At 38.8% G+C, this 24,474-nt stretch overlaps 1 protein-coding gene across 3 annotated transcripts in view; it reads right to left on the bottom strand.

Annotated features, from left to right (window-relative positions):
* The window catches only part of LOC307182405 (neurexin-3-beta), a 1,521,800-nt gene that overhangs the window by 178,787 nt on the left and 1,318,539 nt on the right, over positions 1-24,474 (bottom strand). For all 3 annotated transcript variants that reach the window (XM_079913629.1, XM_079913627.1, XM_079913628.1), the window contains one exon: positions 13,653-13,824. In XM_079913629.1, coding sequence (XP_079769755.1) covers positions 13,653-13,824 — 172 coding nt within the window. The remainder of the gene's footprint in view (positions 1-13,652; positions 13,825-24,474) is intronic.

Here is a 24,474-nt window from a genome sequence, read left to right on the forward strand (position 1 = left end):
CTGAAATTTTCCATCTAACCAAAACTCAAGGATGCTGTCCAAAGATTTACTTCATTTATTGTTTTTCTTTCAAAGATTTACCTTTGAGTGTGACTCAGAAAGGAGAAACTAGACACAGTGAGTCGTAAAGATATATGGAGATTTTCTCCTTACTTATCCTATTGACATAAAAAAGTTCTAATTGAATAATGGTCCAATTCCTATTATTCAGTTCCTAGCACAGGGATTTACAGAGATAGATGCTTACTAAACACTTTCAGTAAAGAATATGAATGGTTTCTGTTAACAAAGGAATGCAGATACTAGGGTGGCTTCTGTCCCTAGAGGTTGGCTATGTCATTGGTATTTCGACCGCAACTACACGTGTAAAAGGCAGTGAGGTTTGAAGGTACACAATTATTGCTCACACTGTTCAGCCCTCTAGTCAACACTTTGCTGGTTCTAAGTAGCTACAGTTGGGGCAGTGGCACAAATCAAGGAATCAAAGCCAGAGGAGAGAGGAACAAAGTCCACTTACCTTGACTGTTCTATCTGACCAGAGAAAATTAAAGCAACTGTAGCTTGGCAGAATGAGGCAGCTAGATAACCATGCAGCCAAAGAATGAGCTGGACTTACTGGCTGAAAAGTTCATTAATGTTTTGGCCTATGCGTTTATGGGCGACATTTATAACTACTATCACATGTCCACCAGACCACCAGGAAGGTGGCCTTGGAACACGTGGTGCAGATGAATTGCGTACAACTCTTGAGAATGGCAATGAGACTAGGGACTTGTCGTAAAGGTCTGGGATCAGGGTTGGCCAGGGCTGTGAGTCACTGTGTTGGCACACTACCTCGCTCAGTTCAGTTGACTTATTTCAAGAACAGATCTATTAAGAGTATTTCAAAATTCCCTTTATGAGCCTACTTGGAGCTCACCATTCTCTGAGGCCATAGTGGGAGAAAGTCACAAAATGAAGCAAAACTATTAGATTTCACTTGGTTTATCACCTGTAGGAGATCTCAATTGCTCCCTGAGAACAAGATACCCTTTTTCATGTATTGCCTTCGTTTTTACCTCTCCCAGAGGTCCAGCCCCACACTTACCACACAGAAAATTCAGTAAAAATATCCAAGTATTCATTTTGAAAGTCTAAAAGCATTTCAGTTCTATTTCAGTTTGTGCTTCACTTATATAAATTCCTATTTTATTTGAAACAGTCAGCATCTCAAAACAGTTTTATATAGGTTTCAAAATGAAGTATTTCTAAACCCTGGCTGTCTGAGAAGACTTTAGATTTACTTTTACTTTACACTTATTTTAGATTTATACTTAGCTCTTTATTTTTAACTTCATAGATGCCTAAATGTTCTCCTTCCTCCCTTTCATCAATTTGTCTAAGTACACTGGGAAATCTACCCTTTGAGACCTACCGAGAATCACCTGACTAATGTAAAGATATTTTAATAAAATTAGATTTAATTGTTTCAACAAAGAAAAACTCTACAGTAAAATCTTAAAAGTTATTCATAATAAAACATTTGATATTTTTCTGTTGCTTTTAAAATGGACTTTTTATGCATATTTAATGCTTGTAAAGGATGCTCTTTATCTGTGTATATTGTTATTATGTACATGCAGACAATAAAATCAGAAGTCATCAACAATAATCTCAGTACAGTTGTGCAGTTTAACATTTACTGAGCATGTATTATACAGCCAGTTTGACTTTAAAAAAGGGGGGTAATTAGCAAAACCGTGGTCACTCTCTTGAGCTATCAGGAGCCAAGTCTGGTGGTATATGCTTTCTTTTCTGGTGGTGGGAACTCTGACTTTTTATTAATAACTTCATTACAATCAATACTGAAGTTAGTAAAATGTGAAGGAAACTCTATTTTGCATAAATAAAATCTGGTCTGTCTTAGACTGATGTTTTGAAATTTATCTTAAACTTGTCATGATTGTGTGTATATACAAAAAAAGTACAACCTGGTTCTTGTTCCTTTAATAAACAGGAGAACAGAATCTAAGGTCCCTAAAACTCAGCAGCAGGAAGTGGACTGAGTCACATCTAAGGAGAGTCCACTCTCATAAAAGGAGATCAATGGCCAGAAGCAGAGCAGAATTTCAAGCAGGACGCTCTCATCAGCAGGTTAGGGACAGCCAATGCCAAGAAAATGAAGAGAACGTTCTCTGGAACTTAGAAGATGTACATATCAGGGAGCAGGGAGAAGAAAAGATAAATGCTAAGAAGTCAGTTGGCACCTTTATACAGAAGGGCTATGAAGAATAGGCGAGGGCAGCTAAGCCAGTGGCTAACAAAAAACATGTAATTCAAAAGGAAAGTATGCAACTCCTCTCAGGAGAGAGGGGAGAAAAGTGTATTCAGAGCTCCAAAACTTACGGTTACTAAGTAGAAGTAACAGAACTAGAGAAATAATCATGCTTCCTGTTGGTTGTTTTCAAATCTTGCTCTAAGCAATGCACAGCATAACAGAAATAAAGGTAAACTGAATCTATGTCTTTGGTTCAGTTAGGAAAGGGGTGTATGTATGGTTGGGTTTTTGTTTGTTTAAGTACAGGTAAATGGCCTGTCCCAGTGACGCATCCGTCCACTTCTTGACCCTGAATTAACCTCACCATTGGGTCTATGCTACTCTACATAGAAGTACTATTTTCTGTGTCTCTTGGGATTTAACTCATCCACTTAGAGATTATCTTTCTCCCTTTATTCCAAACAGAGATGACATAGCCCATAAAATAAAGCTTATCGGTCAGTAAAAACAGCTATAAGTTTCAAAACATGCATAATCTAGACCAGGGGGCCCCACCTACAAAGGAGTAGCAAATCTGGCTCTTGACAGCTTGTTTTTGTACATTGTTTTATTAGAACACAGCCATGTCTATTCATTTATGAATTGTCTATGGTTGGTTTTGCACTGTAACAGCAGCGTTAAATAGCTGCAACAAAGACCTTATGGCTTGCAAAGACAATAATATTCATTATTTGGCCTTTTGCAGAAAAAGTTTCTCTAAATAAAGGTATCAGCGTCTCCATGCCTATATTCAAATCCAAATTGGCCCTATCACCTACTAGTTGTATGATACTGGACAGTATGTTACTTAACCTCTCTGAGACTCAGTTTCCTCATCTCTAAAATGGGAATAATAACAGAATCCCTTTCCAGGACGCTGTAAGAAGGATTCAATATGATAATCCATGAACCTGGGACAGAATAAGTACTATGTCAGTATTATCTATTATTAACTAATATTATTCCCTTAAAATCCTTTATGCAAGGATATTTTGTTCTCTCCTCATTCCCTTATCCAGGATATACAGCTCTGAAACACTGGTAGGCATTTGGAATGAAGATTTCACCATTGAACTCTGAGAAAACCACATTTCTATGATGTGATTAAAATGAAGACAAATCGAGTTTAATTAAACATTGAGACTGGCAATTGTGCATAGGGCAGAAGCACATTTCTAGTAAATGTTTAATAATGTGATTACAGAGTGTACTGCATGCACCGGGATGTGAGAAACAATAGTAGATTTGCATGTGAATGTACATCTGTCAACCAAATGAATTCGAGCTCCATATACAGTGCACACTGGAACGCTCCTGGGAAACAGATGGAAAAGTAGGGTAGCAGAAAGGGAGAGGAGTGTAGGAACAAACAAATCTGTGTAGAATCCCAGTGTTGACACTTTCTGGCCCTGTGACTGCAGCAAATATGCTCAAACTCCTTGAGCCTTGGTTTATTCTTCTGTAAAAGAGGGAGATTAATATTTCTCTCTTGCGATCATTGGACAGATTACACTAAGTGAAACAATCTATGCACGATGCCTGCCCATTAGTTCCCTCAGTGTGAAAGGTGTAGGTCAGGTCACAGTTTATGCTTGTGTATGTCTAGGTAGGGGAACAGAACTTGTTAGCATTGTCCTAGAGAGCCCAAGGTTAAGGCCCAAATTCCATCCTATGCCCACCCTTGTCTGGTCCTCAGGCTCCATCAGACACTTACGTGTGCCACTGAACCCAGATCTCACCTGATAGCACCCTGTTGCACTCTTTGGAACTGCAGGTACAATGTAGTATAGAGCATAGAAGCATTAAGTTTGCTTCTAAGAGATACAGACTTGAGTTGCAGGTCTTTAAGTACTAGTTTATGACCCTGGGAGTTAATGTCATAAACCTCCATATTCCTATCTGTAAAATGGTGACAAAAATAGTCTCTACCTCTTAGGGCTACTGTGAAGATTTAATATAAGAACCCAGTTCAGTGCTTGAGACTGAATAACTGCACAATCAAATTTAGTATTAAGATTATCTTGCTTGGGTACATGCATTCCTCTTCCACTAGACTATAAAATCCTTGAGGGCAGGGGTTTTGTTTTATTTCCCACTGTATGGCCATCACCTAGCTTGGATTCACATGTAAAGTAGACTTTGAATAAATATTTGTTGAATGGTGAATGAATGAATGCATAAGGAGACCACTCCACTCAAACCCACTCCACTGATGAGGAAGGAGATTAGGAACACGTTTTTTTATATATAAAAGGCAACATCAGTTAATAAAAAGACATTTGAAGTGTTTCTGCTATTTGAAAATGCAATATAAAATTTTTTTCTGGCCTATTATTCACTTACTTCCTTAATTTGTTTTGCTATAACCTTTAGCTTTTGACTTAAACTGTCATTTTCTAATTCTGTACCTGGTCCCCAAGTGTTCTTATGCAGCACTGCTTATCCATCACTGGCATTTGTCAGATCCCTCCAACCAGGCCAACACAATGTCAGGGACTTACGGTAAAGCTATAAAACTACCATGTGGAAAAGAAATGCACCTCATGGCGCAAACTGTAACTATCACTGGGAATCTAATTCAATCCACATTAACTTCATGAACTGAAAATTAAAAGTGCCTCTTTAACCTTGACTCATCTGTCCTTCTTCCTCTGACCCTCCTTTCCCCTTTCTTTAGCCTGCTGGGGTATTGACAGGGATTTCAGAGGAGTGGAAGGTCTTTATCTCTTTGAGATGAGCTGCAATATGATTACAATCGATTTGAGTGATTTACAGTTTAGAGTGCCTTTCATTACCCTCTGTGCTTTATAGAATTATAAATGACATACTGTATGTGAATATATATTATTATTATTGGATATTTATGTACTATTTTCCTCGAAGAAGCTAAACATTCTTTTTTAGGCTTTAAATAACTATAGGGACCCTGCAAACTTGTGCAAAGCTTAAACTGAAGAGACTGAAAATTGGGAAGTTTTCCTATAAATAAAGCTATACTCTTGGGTGTGTGTTAGGACATTTGCTGCCCACATAACTCTGGGGCAGAGAGAAAACAGTATAGGGTAATTGTGTTTTAGGCTAGGATAATAATTCTAGATTTTCATAATTAAGAACAAATTCTGCAGGCCATAATTTCATTTACTACTTAAACTGGAGCTTCTCTGTGACAATAGGACAAATAAAACTTGTAACTCACTTAGCCCAGCTTTGAAATTATGCAATATTTGATGACTGTTTTAATTCAGAAGAATTCTTATTATAAAGGCCTTGCAAAGAGTAAGATGTTATTAGTATTTTTATGTCACACTATCTCAAATGAAATTTGAAAATCACATAACATTGTGACCATACTGTAATTCTAATCTTCAAAGTATCATTCCATGGATTTGGTTTAATAAAAATGTACTCACTGTTCATAGAAATTAAGAAATCTTTTCTGTTACATTCCTACTTAAATAGTGCCTAGAAGTGACCCTCAAATTTCTCATAACTTATTTCATTGAGTCCCTGGACTATAATATGTATAATATTTAACTTAGGAGTAAATAAACAATTATCGTGCACATTTTAATTAGTAAAAATCCAGTTTCTTTAAATCCAAAGACAGTCTACTGAAGATGAGAAAAACATAAACCAGGACTTAAAACTAAGGTGTACATTTTATAAAGTCCTACAGAATTTTCCAGGAAAATTATTCTTTTGCTCAACAGCCCTCTAGATCAAAAGGACTGCCCTGTTCACAAATAAATCTCTTTAGTTACTGTAATTGCTATCATATTATCTGATAGACAGCTTCATCATTATGACAAGCTCCTTTGTGTGCTATTTAATTATTTTATAAATAACCTTGAGTCATGTGTTAGCTTAATGTCGCAGGAGCACATGCCATGTGTCCATGTGCTCACGTGCTATGTGTGTCTGTGTCTATCAGAAATGTTCTTCCCTTCCATAGGATGATTAAGTATATATGTAAGCATATGTGAATATATGTAAATATATGTTACATACATCTATGTACACATGCTTGTCTTTTTGTCTTCTGGGTGGTTATGTTTAATTTTAGCATTAGGCAGAAGCCCACAGTTTGCCTTGAAACTCTTATCAGCTTCTAAGAGACATTTACAGGGAGAGAAAGGCTCTAGGTTTGATAGCAGTAATTGTATTTAACTTGTAAGATACAAGGCTATTTATCTTGTAGCTGGGAATTCACAGAAGAGAAAGGAGGTTTGTCTGATAAAACAAAAATTAAAGAAAAAAATACTAAGCACTCTCTCACCACTCTCTCATTCTCCAAGTAAGACCATGAAACAGTAAAATAGACTTTCATTTAATAATTTAATAAAGCTCTTCCTGTCCGCTTAGATATGTTGCTAGAAGGTAAAATGGGATCATGAAAGGAAAGACGCTGCAAGTCCCCAAGGTCTGAGCGATGGTGTAGAGGAAGGCAAATGTCATAAATGCCCAGGTTAGTGCTGACTTCTAACTTGGCAGAAATTGAAAATTTAACTTGAGAGAAAAATTCTAAATTGTCAAGACTTGGGATAAGACCAGAATTCCTGGGGCTTGCAAGTGTTCTAGGGTATCGAAGTGAATCCCTGGAAGGAGCAGAGTGTGATGAAAAACTAGAACTCTCAAGTCAGGTGGTCTTGGGTTGGAGTACCAGCGTTTCCACTTACGCTGTGAGCCAGGTAAGTACCTGAGCTCTTGGAACTGTTCTTAGTCTCTAAAATGGGGATAGTGCTAACATTGACCTCTAGTGTTATATTAAGGCTAAATAAGATATTGAACATAAAGTACAGAGTATGTAGTATACGCTCAACCAAGAACAGCCATCACCATCTGGGTGAGTTTGGCCGAGAGATGGTGGCATCTCCATTTTCTACATCTCTGGGACCACAGCCCCATGAACTGAGTGGAGTTATTATCCCAGTGACTGTGTAAAGACAAAACACGTTAGATGAGTTCAGAAGATGTATGAAGGCAAAGGCCCACTATTTTATTAATGGTATAAATGAAGATTTACATTATGTAAAACAGGCAGAAGGAAATAAGAGACAGTATATCCTAGTCCTGCACCGTCCAATACCAGCCACGAGCCACTAGCCTCATAGTGTCAGCCTGAGGATTGAGTGAAAGATGTATTTAAATCCCTCAGTGCCTACGACATAATAATTGCACAATAAAAGTAAACCTTTAGGGCCTCAGTCATACCAGTCACATTGCAAGTGTGGCTATGTGTGGTTAGTGGCTACCATATTGAACAGCACCAGCACGCAGTCTGAACGAAGAAAAAGAGACATTTTTAGCTTTCTAAATATCAGTGATTCTCAAACCTAGCTGCATATAGAATCACTTAGGAGCTCCCTAAAAATACTGATGTCTGGACCAGTGCTTCTCAATTTTTACTGTGCACATGAGTCACCTGGGGACCTTGTTAAATTCAGATTCTAATTCAGTAGGTTTGGGGTGGGGCCCAAGGTTCTGCATTTTTAACAACCTCCCAGGTGATACTGAAGCTGCTGATACAGGGGCCACACCCCAGACCGATTAAATCTGATTACCTGGGACGGGCCTGAGCAGCCACAGAGTTTTAAAAAATTCCCAAGAGAATATCACTGGCAGCCAGGTTAAAGGATGCTGCTTCACACACACACACACACACACACACACACACACACACACACGTCACCAACCCTAGCAAGTTAAAAGTCCCTTGGAAATGGAAACTCACCTACCTGTGAGTCCTAATTCGTTCCTGACAAATTGGAAAAAAATGACTATTTAGCAATGCAAGTATTTAGCATGCACTGGTTTGATTGATTAATTGATACATTTTGTGACCAAATGTTTGAAGAACTTATTGCAAGATGATTTTAAAATGTACTTAGCAATGTTCAAACACATTCACTAAGTAAGCCTCTCTCGTGTTGATGCTATATCGCTAGTCTTAAAACCATGCTCAAATATGGCTTTCCCTTTTGGTTGTATTTATGCTTCCTATTCCCTTTGCAGGACTTCACTATCTGTGTTTTTTTTGCAGTCAAACTGAAAGTAACACTAGTCCTGAACGGATGAATGAGCAGGTAGATGGGGCTTATTTTAATGTGTGCTTCAAATCTGGCAAGCCTCAAATGTTTGCAGGCAAAGACGAAAGAAAAGGAAAGAAAACCTCCTGGCTAGGAATTAATGAAAACCCAAGGCCTGAGAAATTTCAGCATTATGTCAAGTACGCAGACTTGTTTTTAACCCTTCAAAGTCTCAATAATCTAGGATGAGATGTGAACAAAAAAAATCTCTCTTACCCCCATGCATACTGTCTAAACAATGAAAGGATAATAAGCATTTGAAATAAAATATGTTGGAGACTTTCTTTAACTCGGTAATTCTCAAATGGGGGCAGTTTTGTCCCCCAGCAGACATTTGGCGTTTGTGGAGACGCTACTGGCATCAAGGGGGTGGAAATTACGGATTCTGACAAACATCCTACAATGCACAGGGCAGCCCGCCCAGCAAAGAATTATCCAGCCCCAAATCTCAATAGCATCAAGGCTGAGGAACACTACTAACTAAACGAGTCCAGGCAAGGACTTCTATTTGAGGATACTGTAATGGAATAAACAACAAAACTAATAACCTCGTGTCAGTATCAATAAAACTGATAGGAGAAAGAAATTTGAGGGGGTGCAATCTGAGTATCAGGATAGGAATCCTGAGTCTGCCCCTCAACTGTGTGATATCGGGTAAGTTATTTTGACTCTCAGAGCCTCAACGATGTAACCTTAATATGAGTATGGTGGTAATAATACCAAAGCAAGTACCCTCACAGGAGGGAGTGAGGCACACACGCAGTGATGCGTAGGAAGGCACTTAGAGCATCAGTAAGCACTACAGAAATGTTTTTACTTTCAGTCCCCATAAAGAAAATGTTCTTTGGAATTTGAAACATTCAAATATAAAGAAAGAGTTTTCCCATCCAGTGTCCTTGAAGGGGAGCCACGTCTACATCTTTGCCATGATCTGAGTTGGGTGGTCAAGCAGGATTGAAGCACAGGTCATCGGTGGACATTTTACTGACCGAGGAAAGGGAAACCAATCAAGAGCACTTCCATGAACTTAGTGTGCGATATCAAGGAAAAGGGAAAAAAAACATTGAGACTCTGCTCTCCTCAGCACCACCTGCCATGGGAAGACGGAAAGTCTTACACATTGAAGCTGCTTATCAGTCTTCATTTTCCAGGAAGCCTGGCTCTGACCTAAAAAGCCCCTTCCTGTACCATGTTCAGTGTTCTGAAAGCCCTGATGACATAACCAGTCACCTATTCACAGCAGAGAGAGGATCTTTAACAGCCCCAGTCAGCTCAGCCTCCCAGGGGACCTAGAGCTGGGGCTAAAATTAATTCCTCCTGCTCAACTCACCGTTCACCTCCCCCCTCTTGTCCCCTCCACTGCATTGTGTCAAGACAGCAATTAGAGGCTTTATAAGGAACATTTGTCAGTGCCTGGATAACTCTGGGCTGATTCTTCTTTTATTTCCCTCTCGTGTTCCTTAGCCTTTCTATTTTCAGGTTCAATGAAAGAAGCTGCTTTTGAGTTATATCTCCCAGAATTAAGTGATACAAGATTCTGATGGCTATAGAAGTATTTTCATTTTGGATCCTTCCTGATTCACAAAAAGTCAATGCTACATGCCATGGGCCCAGCTGGTTTCTAAATACTTCACAGTGGGATGTTTCAGTAGAGGCACATAAAATCCTATAAATGAGTATGAGAAGGTTCTGGAGTTGACCCACTCATCCTGGTGCACAGGGACCTGGAGAGCAGACACGGTTTCCTGAGAGCATGCCTTCTGAGTGAGATGACGTAAGTGACTATTCTGTAGGAGTTATATTCCTCTACTGTTTAAACGTTAGCTATAGACAAGTAGCACAACTGAACTCCTCTTGTTGGCTTATAGACTTATCACTATTGATGAAACAGAATGGCTTGGAAAAAGAATGGATACATCATTTTTGCAGAAATTGTGTCAAGATTGCATGACCAGGTGGCTTTATTTTTTGATACCTAGATACAGGGGTTATTTTGATCTTATCGTTTAAAATAAATTAAATAAATATTGCCAGATTGCTCTAATGGAGCTTTAAATTTAGCAAAATGGATCCTTTCAGTAGCACAGGGAAGCAGGTGGGAGAGAAAATAAGGTATCCAAGGCTGAAAAAGTGAGCCACTCCTAGGAAGTCCTAGTCCAACTAGAATGTTGGACTTCCCAAAGCCATTTTCCAATCTAGGCAATGGAGTAAGGTGACAGCTCCTTTAAATACTCAGTATTCTTTGAGTTGCTTCATGGAAGCACATTGCCATCGTTGTTAGGAGGACAGCTTCGTCTCATTACAAATGAGTCTTTTAGCCCAGCTAAGAAAACTTTTCTTTTTTAAAAGAGGATTTTCGACTCCGTGTCTCACAATAACCACCTTTGTGTGGTTACTGATCTTTGGAACATGATACTTTAAGAAAAGGAATAAATCTAAGATGACACAAGAAAGATGCTCATTTCTATCTATTCATCTTTCAAAATATCCCCCAATTTGCTATGGGAGCAATATTGGAAATTGTGCTTAGCTGGGAACAGGAGACTCTGGTCCTAGTTCTGTCCCTCATTTACTATTCTCTCATGACTATTCTCTCATAGAAAAAACACAATATCTCCCTGGGTCTCATTTTAAATTTGAAATGGAGAATAAAAATACCTACCCTACCTAATTTACAGGCTATTTAATAGTCAAAATGAAGTAGTCTATATGAGTGAATATATAATAGCAAAAAATGCTACTCAAATGTTTGGTAATCCTCATAGCTAACGTTCATTGAGTATTGACTTACCTGACCCAGCATTATGTTGGGTATTTTACATGCATATTCACATTAGCCCTAGAAAGTAAGTATGACCATCATCCCATCGTATAGACTCGGAAACAGAGACTTGGGAGGTTCAATATCTTGCCTAAGGTTTGGAACTGGATCACCAAATAGGAGGAATAAGCACTTACCTAGAGAACCAAGAAAGCAGAGAGGGTAACAAATGAGAATGTGGGGAGGAAGAATCTGCTATATTTTGAAAGCATTATAGTGATCATCAGAGAAGAAAAGTCAGAACTGTTAGAAATTCTTACACTTAGTTTATAGTTGTTATATTTTGGATTATTTGTGGGGACATGCACCAAATATTTTAGTGCTTAGGGCTTTCAAGGTCTTAATCTAGTGGGCCTCAGATTTATAGCTAATGGCACCAAGATCCCAACTCTAGCCAGTTGACTCCAAAGCCCATACTTATAACTGCTTTACTGTATCATGTCCTGTAATAACAACACATATTATTACCAAATGACAGTTACCAACAGTTACTAGTAATAATGGTTTTCAGTGGGAAGCAATGCCATTAAAGAAAGGTTTGTTCTGTTTTGAAAACATAGGAAGCAACCCGTAATTTGGAACTAAACATACAAAGAGATAGGCACACAGCAAGGGTCACTGGTTTTCTTACATATATGTGGTTTTAAAAATGACCATTAAAGAGCCTTCTCATTTCTGGCAGCAAACTCAGAATCCTATACTGGCTCAGGGCAAGTGGTTAGCATCGATTTAGAATCTTTGAAATTCCTAATAGAAACACAACAGACCCTACAGCAACAGTATCAGGGCCAATGATAATATGCATAGAGAGGGATTGATTTTTCTTATGAACAAGTTAACAGTTTTTAAGATTTTAGGCTATTTCGATTCCTCCCATCGCTCCTCCCCCAGAGTTTAAGAAGCATTTAAAAATCAGGTCTATTAGTGTCTAGTGCATTTGGATGACGATGAGAATTCACAGTAGCTGCTAACACCTCTGGCTTCCTTCAGAGTCTCAAAGATAAATGCACACGGTCATTTTTGTGCCTTAATCTAAGAAGTGCTAAGAGTAGTATGTGAAAAGACTCCCAGCAGAGACTGAGATGGATATGGTACAGAGACTGAGACGGTAGATAACTGAGTGGGTGGGGCTTTTTGCTTCAGTATTTTGGGGGTCTTGTATGCTCCTTGTGAATGCTCCCATAATACTTAAAGCAGACATAGGAAGACCCTGGCTAACAGAGGAGAAACCCAGTAGCACAGTTACTTCTAATTGGCATTTAAAGAAAAGTAATGCTAACTTAGGCATGAAAAAATAATCACAGCCTTCAAGTCATTCAACATTCTTGGGCCACAAATAGGCAAATATACGTATTTCTCTCAAGTGTGATGATTATTAGCTAAAGGGCTCTTACATTTCTGGAAATGTGCTTCCGGCTTCCTTACCTCTGTGCTCACCTCACTATAAAGGAAGTAAGAAGATAACAGTGAGAAAATGATGGGCCGTTTGGAGTGTAGGAGATAGAGAGTTAGACATAGCATAAATGCCCACATTAGTGACAAGTTCAATATTCTGAGCTATTCTCTTGCATCTACCAGGTGATAATGTAATGATGGAGCAAAGGCCTTTAGCTAAAGTATTTTCCCTTCCATTCCTGGCACTTTTATGATCAGGGTTCAGGGCTCTTTCCTGGTAGAAGTGAGAGATGAGAGGGAAAGCTAAGGGATGATTTGAATGATCTTTTGAAAGAAGGCAACCTTTCCCCCCATTGTCCTTGATTTGGCCATCTGGCTCTGGGAGTTTGTTGGTGAATGCTCCTTGACTATAAAATTTCAACAGATGATCAGCCCCTCTCCCTCCCACACCAGCATGCCTGCTATTAAAATGCCTACTAGGACCAACCTCTGAAAATCAAGGCAGGCTAGTGTAAGTGAGGGAGCAAAAACTGGCCAAGTCAACGAAATGAATGGAATTCCACCCGTAGTTTTTCTCTCATTGTTACTCTGACTTGATGTTCATCATCTCAAGTTTAGTAAACTTCCTTTCACAGTCTTTCTGCTATCTCTGGCCATCTGTATGTTCAAGAACACCACAGAGCCCAGATCTCATATTGATTATTCCATGATTACTGACAATAGTTTATTTTAGAGATGGTGTACCCTTCCCTCCATTGCTCATCCTTTGCAGTGCCCCGGAAAATCCATAATCATTGTATTTGGTATGAGCCAGTCAGCAGTATTAATCAGATGGACAAAGTAAGTGTTCAGTGCATAGTTAGTAAGTCTCCAGAAGCTCCCTGTACTGGACCAAGTCCGAAAGATATCACTTCTTTTTTCAACCAAAAAAATATGAATGTGTGCCTAATATTCAGTGTTTTAATGATGTGGTGACAGTCATGAGAAAATCACCAGTTAGAAGTAAGAATGGGAGAACAAAAGAGAGTCTGGTCATTGAGAGTAAAACATGTACCTGTGGGATAATGCTCATTCACTGGCCAGTTGTCCACCTGAAGCGTGGCGTTGCCGCCGTTCCTGGTAAAGCGCACCACGTGGTATTTGCCATCATTTACCGGGGTCCTCTCCTCTTTGATGGAGATGTCAACTGTGCCAATATTGAAGACAACTCCAATTTTCCCCTGTTCCTATAATAAAGAAACACAAAAGGCAAGTTATCACTAACCACAAGGTTTTCTCCCTTTAAAGTTGATCCTCCAACTAACAATGAATCTGTAGGTACCCAGAGAGAGCTGTCGGCTTGAAGTTAATAATAGTATCCTACATTTCTCCGTGGGCTTTCATCCTGAACATAAAAGCCAATGATATAAAACCACCCAAATTGCTCTCAGAGGCTGCACTGCACAGGTTACATCATTGGATTGCCCTCAACAGATATCAAAGCTGGAACCACAGAACTACCTAACAAGTGAGTAATGACACTGCAAGGTTCTGTGAGATGAATTAGGCATGTTTTCTAGAAGAGGCTAATCAGACACTGAATTGTAGGTTACTTCACAATTCAGATTTAGGATTAAAGAGGAAATGCAAGCCTGCTTGCACTCTGGGGGGCAAACAAGGCCAAGAGGAGGGGTACAGAATGGTTAGGAGCCCAAACCATAGCAGCTAGCACTATAGACTTACTCTTGGTGATACTTTCTGTAGGTATAAAGAACATAGGAAATGTATCCTCAGTGGGGCTCACTGAAACTGAACTGGGGTTTTCCAAGTCAGAAGCTGGCACCCTTCCCACACTTGTAGCCCTATTCCTAAGGTTAAGTCAAAGAAGGAGGTCATATTCAGTGCTATAGCTTTATGTTACACAGCAGAAAAGAACCTCTGGGGCCCTACATAGACTTCTGGGAGGGAAAACACAATGAATTCCAGAAGAGTAACATTAGGGCAACGAAGGTGATGGTGGTGGTGGTGACACATCCACACCCTGGGAAGTGCCCAGAAACACTGAAATATAAATAACAATGTTATTAAAACTCTTACTCTTCTCCTTTAATAACCTATGACTAAGAGTTGGCATTAGTATTCAGAAGAAGACACAAAATGAAAGTAACCTCACGGATCAGATATAATCAGTCTCTCACAACCTCTCTGAAAGGTATCAGCACGCAGGGTGTCAGGAGGAAATGGGCAAGGAGAGAAAAGAAACATCTTTCTCCATTTCTCTAAGAGTCTGGCTTATTGGCAAACGGTTGGACTTTCAAAAACAATAAAATTTAGTTGTGATTCTGATGTTCTACAAGACTGAGTCACAGTATTTGTCCACGTAGTCTCTGTTACCCTCTATTTCCTTCTATTCAAGAAAAAGGAGAAGGAGGAAGCAGGGGAGGAAAGGAAGGAGGAGGATATGGGAAAAGAAGTCCAGAATCCACACAAACTAAGACATAGGAAAGACTTCACTGAATCTCAAGTTTAGTAACTTTGGTTCATCCATTCATTCATTCAATACATAAATACACTATTCATTAAGCACTCACTATGCTTAAAGTCAATAAATTGAGACTTCTCGTGAGATTTTAGGTACTGGTTTCCATATAGTTTGCTAGACTTCACTTATTTTTCCAAAAGACAGGCTTTCCTTAACTAGCCAATTTTCCTTTAGTTATGTGAACACATCTTGTGCCCAATAAAAGGATGAATAAGGACCTAGGAGCCTTAATCGTAAAAAGTAGGAATCTAGGCTGATCAAAAGAGGCTGATTTCAGCATGCAGGGATGCTGAGATACAGGGTGGACATCATTGCTTCCTTTGTGCCCTGATAGCACAGCACACAATGTAAAATGGTGTCTGCAATACCCATGTTCTGTTCTCTGGGAGAAGCAATTCAGGTGCCTCCCCAAATGGTGACTAAACATACTCATTTTCTTAAGTTTCTAAGAAACAGGATTTCTTAAATCGCTGTTTATTGAGACACTGTGTTCTCAGCTTTTTTGTTTTGTTTTCCTATCTCTGCACCTCCAGCACTAAACAAAATACCTACTATTAAAACATGATGCATGGATAAGTGAACCTGATGGTCGGTTCTTCTGCATCTTTCATGCCCATAATTAATAATATTATGATCCATTTTATTCTTTCTCCTTAATTCTCTGGGAATGCAGAAATGACAATATGACTTTTCTGCTTTCTCTTAAAGAGTTGGCATGCACTTCTAAGGATGTGTGTGTGTGTGTGTGTGTGTGTGTGTGTGTTGGTACCTAATCACCCTCGTGCCTAAATAAGCAAGGCTATAATAACCTGAGTCATAATCTTTTTAGCAGAATTGAAGGACTGGAGGAGTGAAAAAACCATGACTGCAGACACCATTGCTCCTCTGCCCACCCCACAAATGTGGACTGTTTATTGCATCACTGTTCCTCAATGAGAAACCACTGTATAAATCCTGGATGCATGTAAAGGACTGCTAGTGATTCAATTCACCTCAGTCACTAATTAATCATGGATGGAGAGGAGACTTTTAGACCAGCCTTCTGCAGCTTTTCAGCAGCAGCAGTGGCAAAGTACAGTTCTGGCTCACAGAGTAGGCTGATCAGTGAGATATCTTCTTGGGCAGATTTTCTGCAAGATCCATAATAGATTCAGGAAAAGAGAAGATTTAATCTCTGCCAGAATAAATATTTGGTCCTTATCTTAGGCGCCACACATTCGCTATTGCAATCACTGTTTGGGGGAGGTCTTCCTAATCCTGCTAGCACGTTGCCAATGTCAGTGGAGACCCTTACTCAGATGTTTCATTGTGTTTCCTGCAGTGGTAAATGTGCCTGTGCTGGACCTCAGATGTGGTCTTTTCACTCGCAGTAATGAAATCTCTAATGAGATTTCATTACTGCAACCTCCTTGTCATTTGTCATGGGACCACAGTGGCATTATAATCTGTGGCTAACTGCTTTGTCTCAGTTTATTATAAGCTTTGTGACAAATACCCAAACAGTTGCCCAGGCTTGAATCCATCATGCTCAGCTGCCATGAAAATAAAGTGTGCTGGCTCATGTGTCCAGAGAAGAGATGATGTGAAGGATAAAAAGCACTGGCTTTGGAGTCAGCCCTGACTAACCTGGGGCAAGTTACTTAACTTTTCTGAACCCATTTCTTGATAATATATTATGGGGATAGGATACTAGCTTTACATACTTTGGAGGGCTGTTATAAGGCTGAAATGTTATAATTAACATGACAGTACTTTATGAATAATAAAATATTATACCAGTATAAGGTATACATGAGATCAAGAGAAGGAAACCATCCAATCATTTGACTATTTAAAACACTGTGATTGCTGGAGCAGTTCACTGGTTCGATATGATAAACATGGGTTTTAGCATATCTTGGTTCAAATAATACCTCTGATTCTTAAAGCTGCATGACCTGGGGCAGGTTGTTTAACTTCTGGTGTTTCTTTTATAAAGGATCACGTGGAGGGAGAAAGGCAAATGGCAGTGAGGATTTTAGGAGAACACATATGTGTGAAGCACCTGGCACAAAGCTGTGCATATTTTGGGACCTCAATATTTTGGGACCTCAATAATTGTAAGTCACCTCTCCTCTTTCTTCCCCCCCGCCATTAGTGCAGGTGACACTAGTGGCATGAGCCAAGGACTGGTTGGCTTGGCAACACTGTCATTAAGAAATATTGTAAAAATAAATGTACATTTTAGCAAATAGAACACTAAAAAAACCAACATTTGCACGGTTGATTTCCTGCCACGATTCGGTAGTTGCTCTCTCTCCACATTCCTTGGTGCCTTTTATAAGCCTCTCCGAGATAAGCAAAAGTGTAGGTGCAAAAACAGCATGACTATAAATTTTAATAACTCCATACCCTTCACCACTAAAGTTGCTACCAAGGCAATCACTTCAATCTATGTTACTCCTTGATGTTAAAAACAAAGACAAGTGGTAAATCAGAAGACATTACCAAAGAATCCTCAAGTGCATTCAGGGAAAAACTGAACAGTACAGAAAATGGCTGTCTTTAAATAGCCAGTAAGTCATTCTTTATCAGTAATGACTCTTTATGAGCCCACATGGTCTCTCAAATTAGTCCAGCTCCACCTTTCTGACCCTCCATCAGCCAAACAGCACTGATTGCTATGGAGGTGACCCAAGAGATGCTACCAACACCAGGGTCAGATTTCAGGAGCAGAAATGCACAGGGGCAAGAAATATCCTCAGGAATAAAGAACTCCCTGAAGGCGATCTCTTCATTCATTCCAGAGCGCCCCAGGGGAAGGCAAAATGCACCATCTGCTATTTCAGAAAATTGCAGCTGACAGAAACAGAACTGGGGCTCTCAAATGTGTGCCAGGATGCTATGCAAAGGAAGCAGTTCTCCATATCTTAACTTCTAGGCTTCACACAGAATTTGTGAGTTCAGTGCTAGGTGGTAAAACAATAACAACATGAATGTGAGCCTGCTTGGGGGCCAGACACCATCAGGTCTGCCATACTCATTTCAGAGTCTGGCTTATAGTAAATAAAGTAATCAGTGGCACTGTTTACCACATTTTGGTAGTTCTCCTCCATTATGGGTTCATAGGAGAGAGAAATTCTGGGTCCGCTTGTGATGGGTAGGGCCAATGGACCAGTGTTGACCAATAAAATCAGGTGTTACTACTGAGCCATCCGTTTAATTGCTGGTTTGAGGCCTGCCAGAACTCTCCCATTTGCTCTGAACCACTGCACTCAGCAAATTCCTAGTAGTGACTTCTTTGTCAATCTGGGTCATTGAGGGAGAATGACGACAAGCCACACTACAGTCGACATGGAAAACACGAGAAACAAAGCTTGGTTGCTTTATGCCACCAAATATTGGTATTTGAAGCTGTCTGTTACTGCGGCATAACCCAGACTATCTGGATGATGGGGTAGGTGCTCAACAAGTATTTTTAACAGAATAATTTTCAAATTCCCACAATTACCCTTAAAATGTTTTTCTTTTTTGAATGTAGAAGCATTTAGGAGAATCCAGCTATATTTTATTAAGCCAGACATGAAAGAGATTTGCAAAGATGTAAAACAATGCCATTATCAGTAATTTTTAAAATACTGTTTTTCAAAAATTGTTATTTATGTGAACATGAATTGGGCTTATTACTCATTTCTAAATGGATTAATAAACAGCTACTTTAAATGTTTCATGGTTTTAATTTCTAACAGGGTAAACATCACTAGATATAACTCACGTTAACAAAAGCTCTTTGGGCTTATCATTTTTTTAAGTTTAAAGGGGTCTTAAGACCAAAAGATTTGAGAACTGCTAAGTTAGTTGATCTGGAAGGTTTATTCCACTTAAAAAACTTCATTATACTCTTGTGTTCAGAGTTCCAAGTAAAACGATAAAAAATTAGATTTGTTCTATCTTTTCATTCTAAGACATAGCCTAACAATTTAGTATAAAAATTGAATTTTACCTACATTTCTTTTTTTTTAATTTTTAAATTTAACTTAATTTTTTTATACAGCAGGTTCTTATTAGTCATCCATTTTATACACATCAGTGTATACATGTCAAACCCAATCTCCCAATTCATCACACCATCACCCCCACCCCCCTGCCGCTTTCCCCCCTTGGTGTCCATACGTTTGTTCTCTACATCTGTGTCTCAGTTTCTGCCCTGCAAACCAGTTCATCTGTACCATTTTTCTAGGTTCCACATATATGCGTTAGTATACGATATTTGTTTTTCTCTTTCTGACTTACTTCACTCTGTATGACAGTCTCTAGGTCCATCCATATCTCTACAAATGACCCCATTTTGTTCCTTTTTATGGCTGAGTAATATTCCATTGCATATATGTACCACATCTTCTTTATCCATTCGTCTGTTGTGGGCATTTAGGTTGCTTCCATGGCCTGGCTATTGTAAGTAGTGCTGCAATGAACATTGGGGTGCATGTGTCTTTTTGAATTATGGTTTGCTCTGGGTATATGCCCAGTAGTGGGATTGCTGGATCATATGGTAATTCTATTTTTAGTTTTTTAAGGAACCTCCATACTGTTCTCCATAGTGGCTGTATCAATTTACATGCCCACTCACAGTGCAAGAGGGTTCCCTTTTCTCCACACCCTCTCCAGCATTTGTTGTTTGTAGATATTCTGATGATGCCCATTCTTACTGGTGTGAGGTGATACGTCATTGTAGTTCTGATTTGCATATCTCTAATAATTAGTGATGTTGAGCAGCTTTTCATGTGCTTCTTGGCCATCTGCATGTCTTCTTTGGAGAAATGTCTATTTAGGTCTTCTGCCCATTTTTGGATTGGTTGTTTGTTTTTTTAATATTGAGCTGCATGAGCTGTTTGTATATTTTGGAGATTAATCCTTTGTCCGTTGATTCGTTTGTAAATATTTTCTCCCATTCTGAGGGTTGTATTTTCGTCTTGTTTATGGTTTCCTTTGCTGTGCAAAAGCTTTGAAATTTCATTAGGTCCCATTTATTTTTGTTTTTATTTCCATTACTCTAGGAGGTGGATCAAAAAAGATCTTGCTGTGATTTATGTGAAAGAGTGTTCTCCCTATGTTTTCCTCTAAGAGTTTTATAGTGTCCGGTCTTATATTTGGGTCTGTAATCCATTTTGAGTTCATTTTTGCATATGGTGTTAGGGAGTGTTTTAATTTCATTCTGTTACATGTAGCTGTCCAGTTTTCCCAGCACCACTTATTGAAGAGCCTGTCTTTTCTCCATTGTATATCTTTGCCTCCTTTGTCATAGATTAGTTGACCATAGGTGCGTGGGTTTATCTCTGGGCTTTCTATCCTGTTCCATTGATCTATGTTTCTGTTTTTGTGCCAGTACCATATTGTCTTGATTACTGTAGCTTTATAGTACAGTCTGAAGTCAGGGAGTCTGATTCCTCCAGCTCCGTTTTTTTCCCTCAAGACTGCTTTGGCTATTTGGGGTCTTTTGTGTCCATACAAATTTTAAGATTTTTTGTTCTAGTTCTGTAAAAAATGCCATTGGTAATTTTCTTTCTTCTTTTTTTTTTTTTTGCGGTATGCAGTCCTCTCACTGTTGTGGGCTCTCCCGTTGCAGAACACAGGCTCCGGACACGCAGGCACAGCGGCATAGCTCACTGGCCCAGCCGCTCCGCAGCATGTGGGATCTTCCCAGACTGGGGCACGAACCCGTGTCCCCTGCATCGGCAGGCAGAGTCTCAACCACTGCACATCCAGGGAAGCCCGCCATTGGTAATTTGATAAGGATTGCATTGAATCTGTAGATTGCTTTGGGTAATATAGTCATTTTCATAATATTGATTCTTCCAATCCAAGATCATGGTATGTCTCTCCATCTGTTTGTAACATCTTTAATTTCTTTCATCAGTGTCTTATAGTTTTCTGCATACAGGTCTTTTGTCTATCCAGGTAGGTTTATTCCTAGGTATTTTATTCTTTTTGTTGCAATGGTAAATGGGAGTGTTTCCTTAACTTCTCTTTCAGATTTTTCATCATTAGTGTATAGGAATGCAACAGATTTCTGTGCATTAATTTTGTATCCTGTAACTTTACCAAATTCATTGATCAGCTCTAGTAGTTTTCTGGTGGCATCTTTAGGATTCACTAGGTATATCATGTCATCTGCGAACAGTGACAGTTTTACTTCTTCTTTTCCAATCTGTATTCCTTTTATTTCTTTTTCTTCTCTGATTGCTGTGGCTAGGACTTCCAAAACTATGTTGAAAAATAATGGCAAGAGTGGACAACCTTGTCTTGTTCCTGATCTTAGAGGAAACGCTTTCAGTTTTTCACCACTGAGAATGTTTGCTCTGGGTTTGTTATATATGGCCTTTATTATGTTGAGGTAGGTTCCCTCTATGCCCACTTTCTGGAGAGTTTTTATCATAAATGGGTGTTGAATTTTGTCAAAAGCTTTTTCTGCATCTATTGAGATGATCATATGGTTTTTATTCTTCAGTTTATTAAGATTGTGTATCACATTGATTGATTTGTGTATAATGAAGAATCCTTGCATCCCTGGGATAAATCTCACTTGATCATGGTGTATGATTTTTTAATGTGTTGTTGGATGCTGTTTGCTAGTACTTTGTTGAGGATTTTTGCATTTATATTCATCAGTGATATTGGTCTGTACTTTTCTTTTTTTGTAGTATCTTTGTCTGGTTTTGGTACCAGGGTGATGGTGGCCTCATAGAATGAGTTTGGGAGTGTTCCTTCCTCTGCAATTTTTTGGAAGAGTTTGAGAAGGATGGGTATTAGCTCCTCTCTAAATGTTTGTTAGAATTCACCTGTGAAGCCATCTGGTCCTGGACTTTTGTTTGTTGGAAGGTTTTTAATCATAGTTTCAGTTTCATTATTTGTGATTGGTCTGTTCATATTTTCTAATTCTTCCTGATTCAGTCTTGGAAGGTTATACCTTTCTAAGAATTTGTCCATTTCTTCCAGGTTGTCCATTTTATTGGCATAGAGTTGCTTGTAGTAGTCTCTTAGGATGCTTTGTATTTCTGTGGTGTCTGTTGTAACTTCTCCTTTTTCATTTCTAATTTTATTGATTTGAGTCCTCTCCCTCTTTTTCTTGATGAGTCTGGCTAATGGTTTATCAATTTTGTTTATCTTCTCAAAGGACCAGCTTTTAGTTTTATTGATCTTTGCTATTGTTTTCTTTGTTTCTATTTCATTTATTTCTGCTCTGATCTTTATGATTTCTTTCCTTCTGCTAACTTTGGGTTTTGTTTGTTCTTCTTTCTCTAGTTCCTTTAGGTGTAAGGTTAGATTGTTATTTGAGATTTGTCTTGTTTCTTGAGGTAGGTTTGTATAGCTATAAACTTCCCTCTTAGAATGGCTTTGGCTGCATCTCATAGGTTTTGGATGGTCGTGTTTTCATTGTCCTTTTTCTCTAGGTACTTTTTGATTTCCTCTTTGATTTCTTCAGTGATCTCTTGATTATTTAGTAACATATTTTTTAGCTTCCATGTGTTTATGTTTCCTACGTTTTTTTCCCTGTAATTGATTTCTAATCTCATAGCGTTGTGGTCAGAAATGATGCTTGATATGATTTCAGTTTTCTTAAATTTACTGAGGCTTGATTTGTGACCCAAGATCTATCCTGGAGAATGTTCTGTGTGCACTTGAGAAGAAAGTGTAATCTGCTGTTTTTCAATGGAATGTGCTATAAATATCAATTAAATCTATCTAGTTTACTGTGTCATTTAAAGTTTCTGTTTCCTTATTTATTTTCATTTTGGATGATCTGTCAATTGGTGTAAGTGAGGTGTTAAAGTCCTGAACGATTATTGTGTTACTGTCGATTTCCTCTTTTATAGTTGTTAGCAGTTGCCTTATGTATTGAGGTGCTCCTACGTTGGGTGCATATATATTTATAATTGTTATATCTTCTTCTTGCATTGATCCTTTGATCATTATGTAGTGTCCCTCCTTATCTCTTGTAACAGTGTTTATTTTAAAGTATATTTTATCTGATACGAGTATCGCTACTCCAGCTTTCTTTTGATTTCCATTTGCATGGAATACCTTTTTCCATCCCCTCACTCTCAATCTGTGTGTCCCTGGGTCTGAAGTGGGTCTCTTGTAGACAGTATATATATGGGTCTTGTTTTTGTATCCATTCAGCAAGCCTGTGTCTTTTGGTTGTAGCATTTAATCCATTCCTGGTTAAGGTAATTATCGATATGTGTGTTCCTATGAGCATTTTCTTAATTGTTCTGGGTTTGTTTTTGTAGGTCCTTTTCTTGTCTTGTGTTTCCCACTTAGAGAAGTTCCTTTAGCAGTTTTTGTAGAGCTGGTTTGGTGGTGCTGAATTCTCTTACCTTTTGCTTGTCTGTAAAGCTTTTGTGTTCTCCATCGAATCTGAATGAGATCCTTGCCAGGTAGAGTAATCTTGGTTGTAGGTTCTTCCCTTTCATCACTTTAAGTATATCATGCCACTCCGTTCTGGCTTGTAGAGTTTCTGCTGAGAAATCAGCTGTTAACCTTATGGGAATTCCCTTGTATGTTATTTGTTGTTCTTCCCTTGCTGCTTTCAATAATTTTTCTTGTCTTTAATTTTTGCCAATTGATTACTATGTGTCTCGGCGTGTTTCTCCTTGGGTTTATCCTGTATTGGACTTTGTGTGCTTCTTGGACTTGGGTGGCTATTTCCTTTCCCATGTTAGGGAAGTTTTCGACTATAATCTCTTCAAATATTTTCTCTGGTCCTTTCTCTCTCTCTTTTCCTTCTGGGACCCCTATAATGTGAATGTTGTTGCATTTAATGTTGTCCCCGAGGTCTTGTAGGCTGTCTTCATTTCTTTTCATTCTTTTTTCTTTATTCTGTTCCGCAGCAGGGAATTCCACCATTATGTCTTCCAGGTCACTTATCCATTCTTCTGCCTCAGGTATTCTGCTATTGATTCCTTCTAGTGCACTTTTCATTTCGGTTATTGTATTGTTCATCTCTGTTTGTTTGTTCTTTAATTCTTCTTGATCTTTGTCAAATATTTCTTGCATCTTCTCAATCTTTGCCTCCATTCTTTTTCCGAGGTCCTGGATCATCTTCACTATCATTATTCTGAATTTTTTTTCTGGAAGGTTGCCTATCTCCACTTCATTTAGTTGTTTTTCTGGGGTTTTATCTTGTTCCTTTATCTGGTACATAGCCCTCTGTCTTTTCATCTTGTCTGTCTTTCTGTGAATGTGGTTTTGTTCCACAGGCTGCAGGACTGTAGGTCTTCTTGCTTCTGCTGTTTGCCCTCTGGTGGATGAGGCTATCTAAGAGGCTCATGCAAGTTTCCTGATGGGAGGGACTGGTGGTGGGTAGAGCTGACTG

The sequence above is a fragment of the Stenella coeruleoalba genome, assembly GCF_951394435.1.
Source record: "Stenella coeruleoalba genome assembly, chromosome: 2".
NCBI classification, from domain to species: domain Eukaryota; kingdom Metazoa; phylum Chordata; class Mammalia; order Artiodactyla; family Delphinidae; genus Stenella; species Stenella coeruleoalba.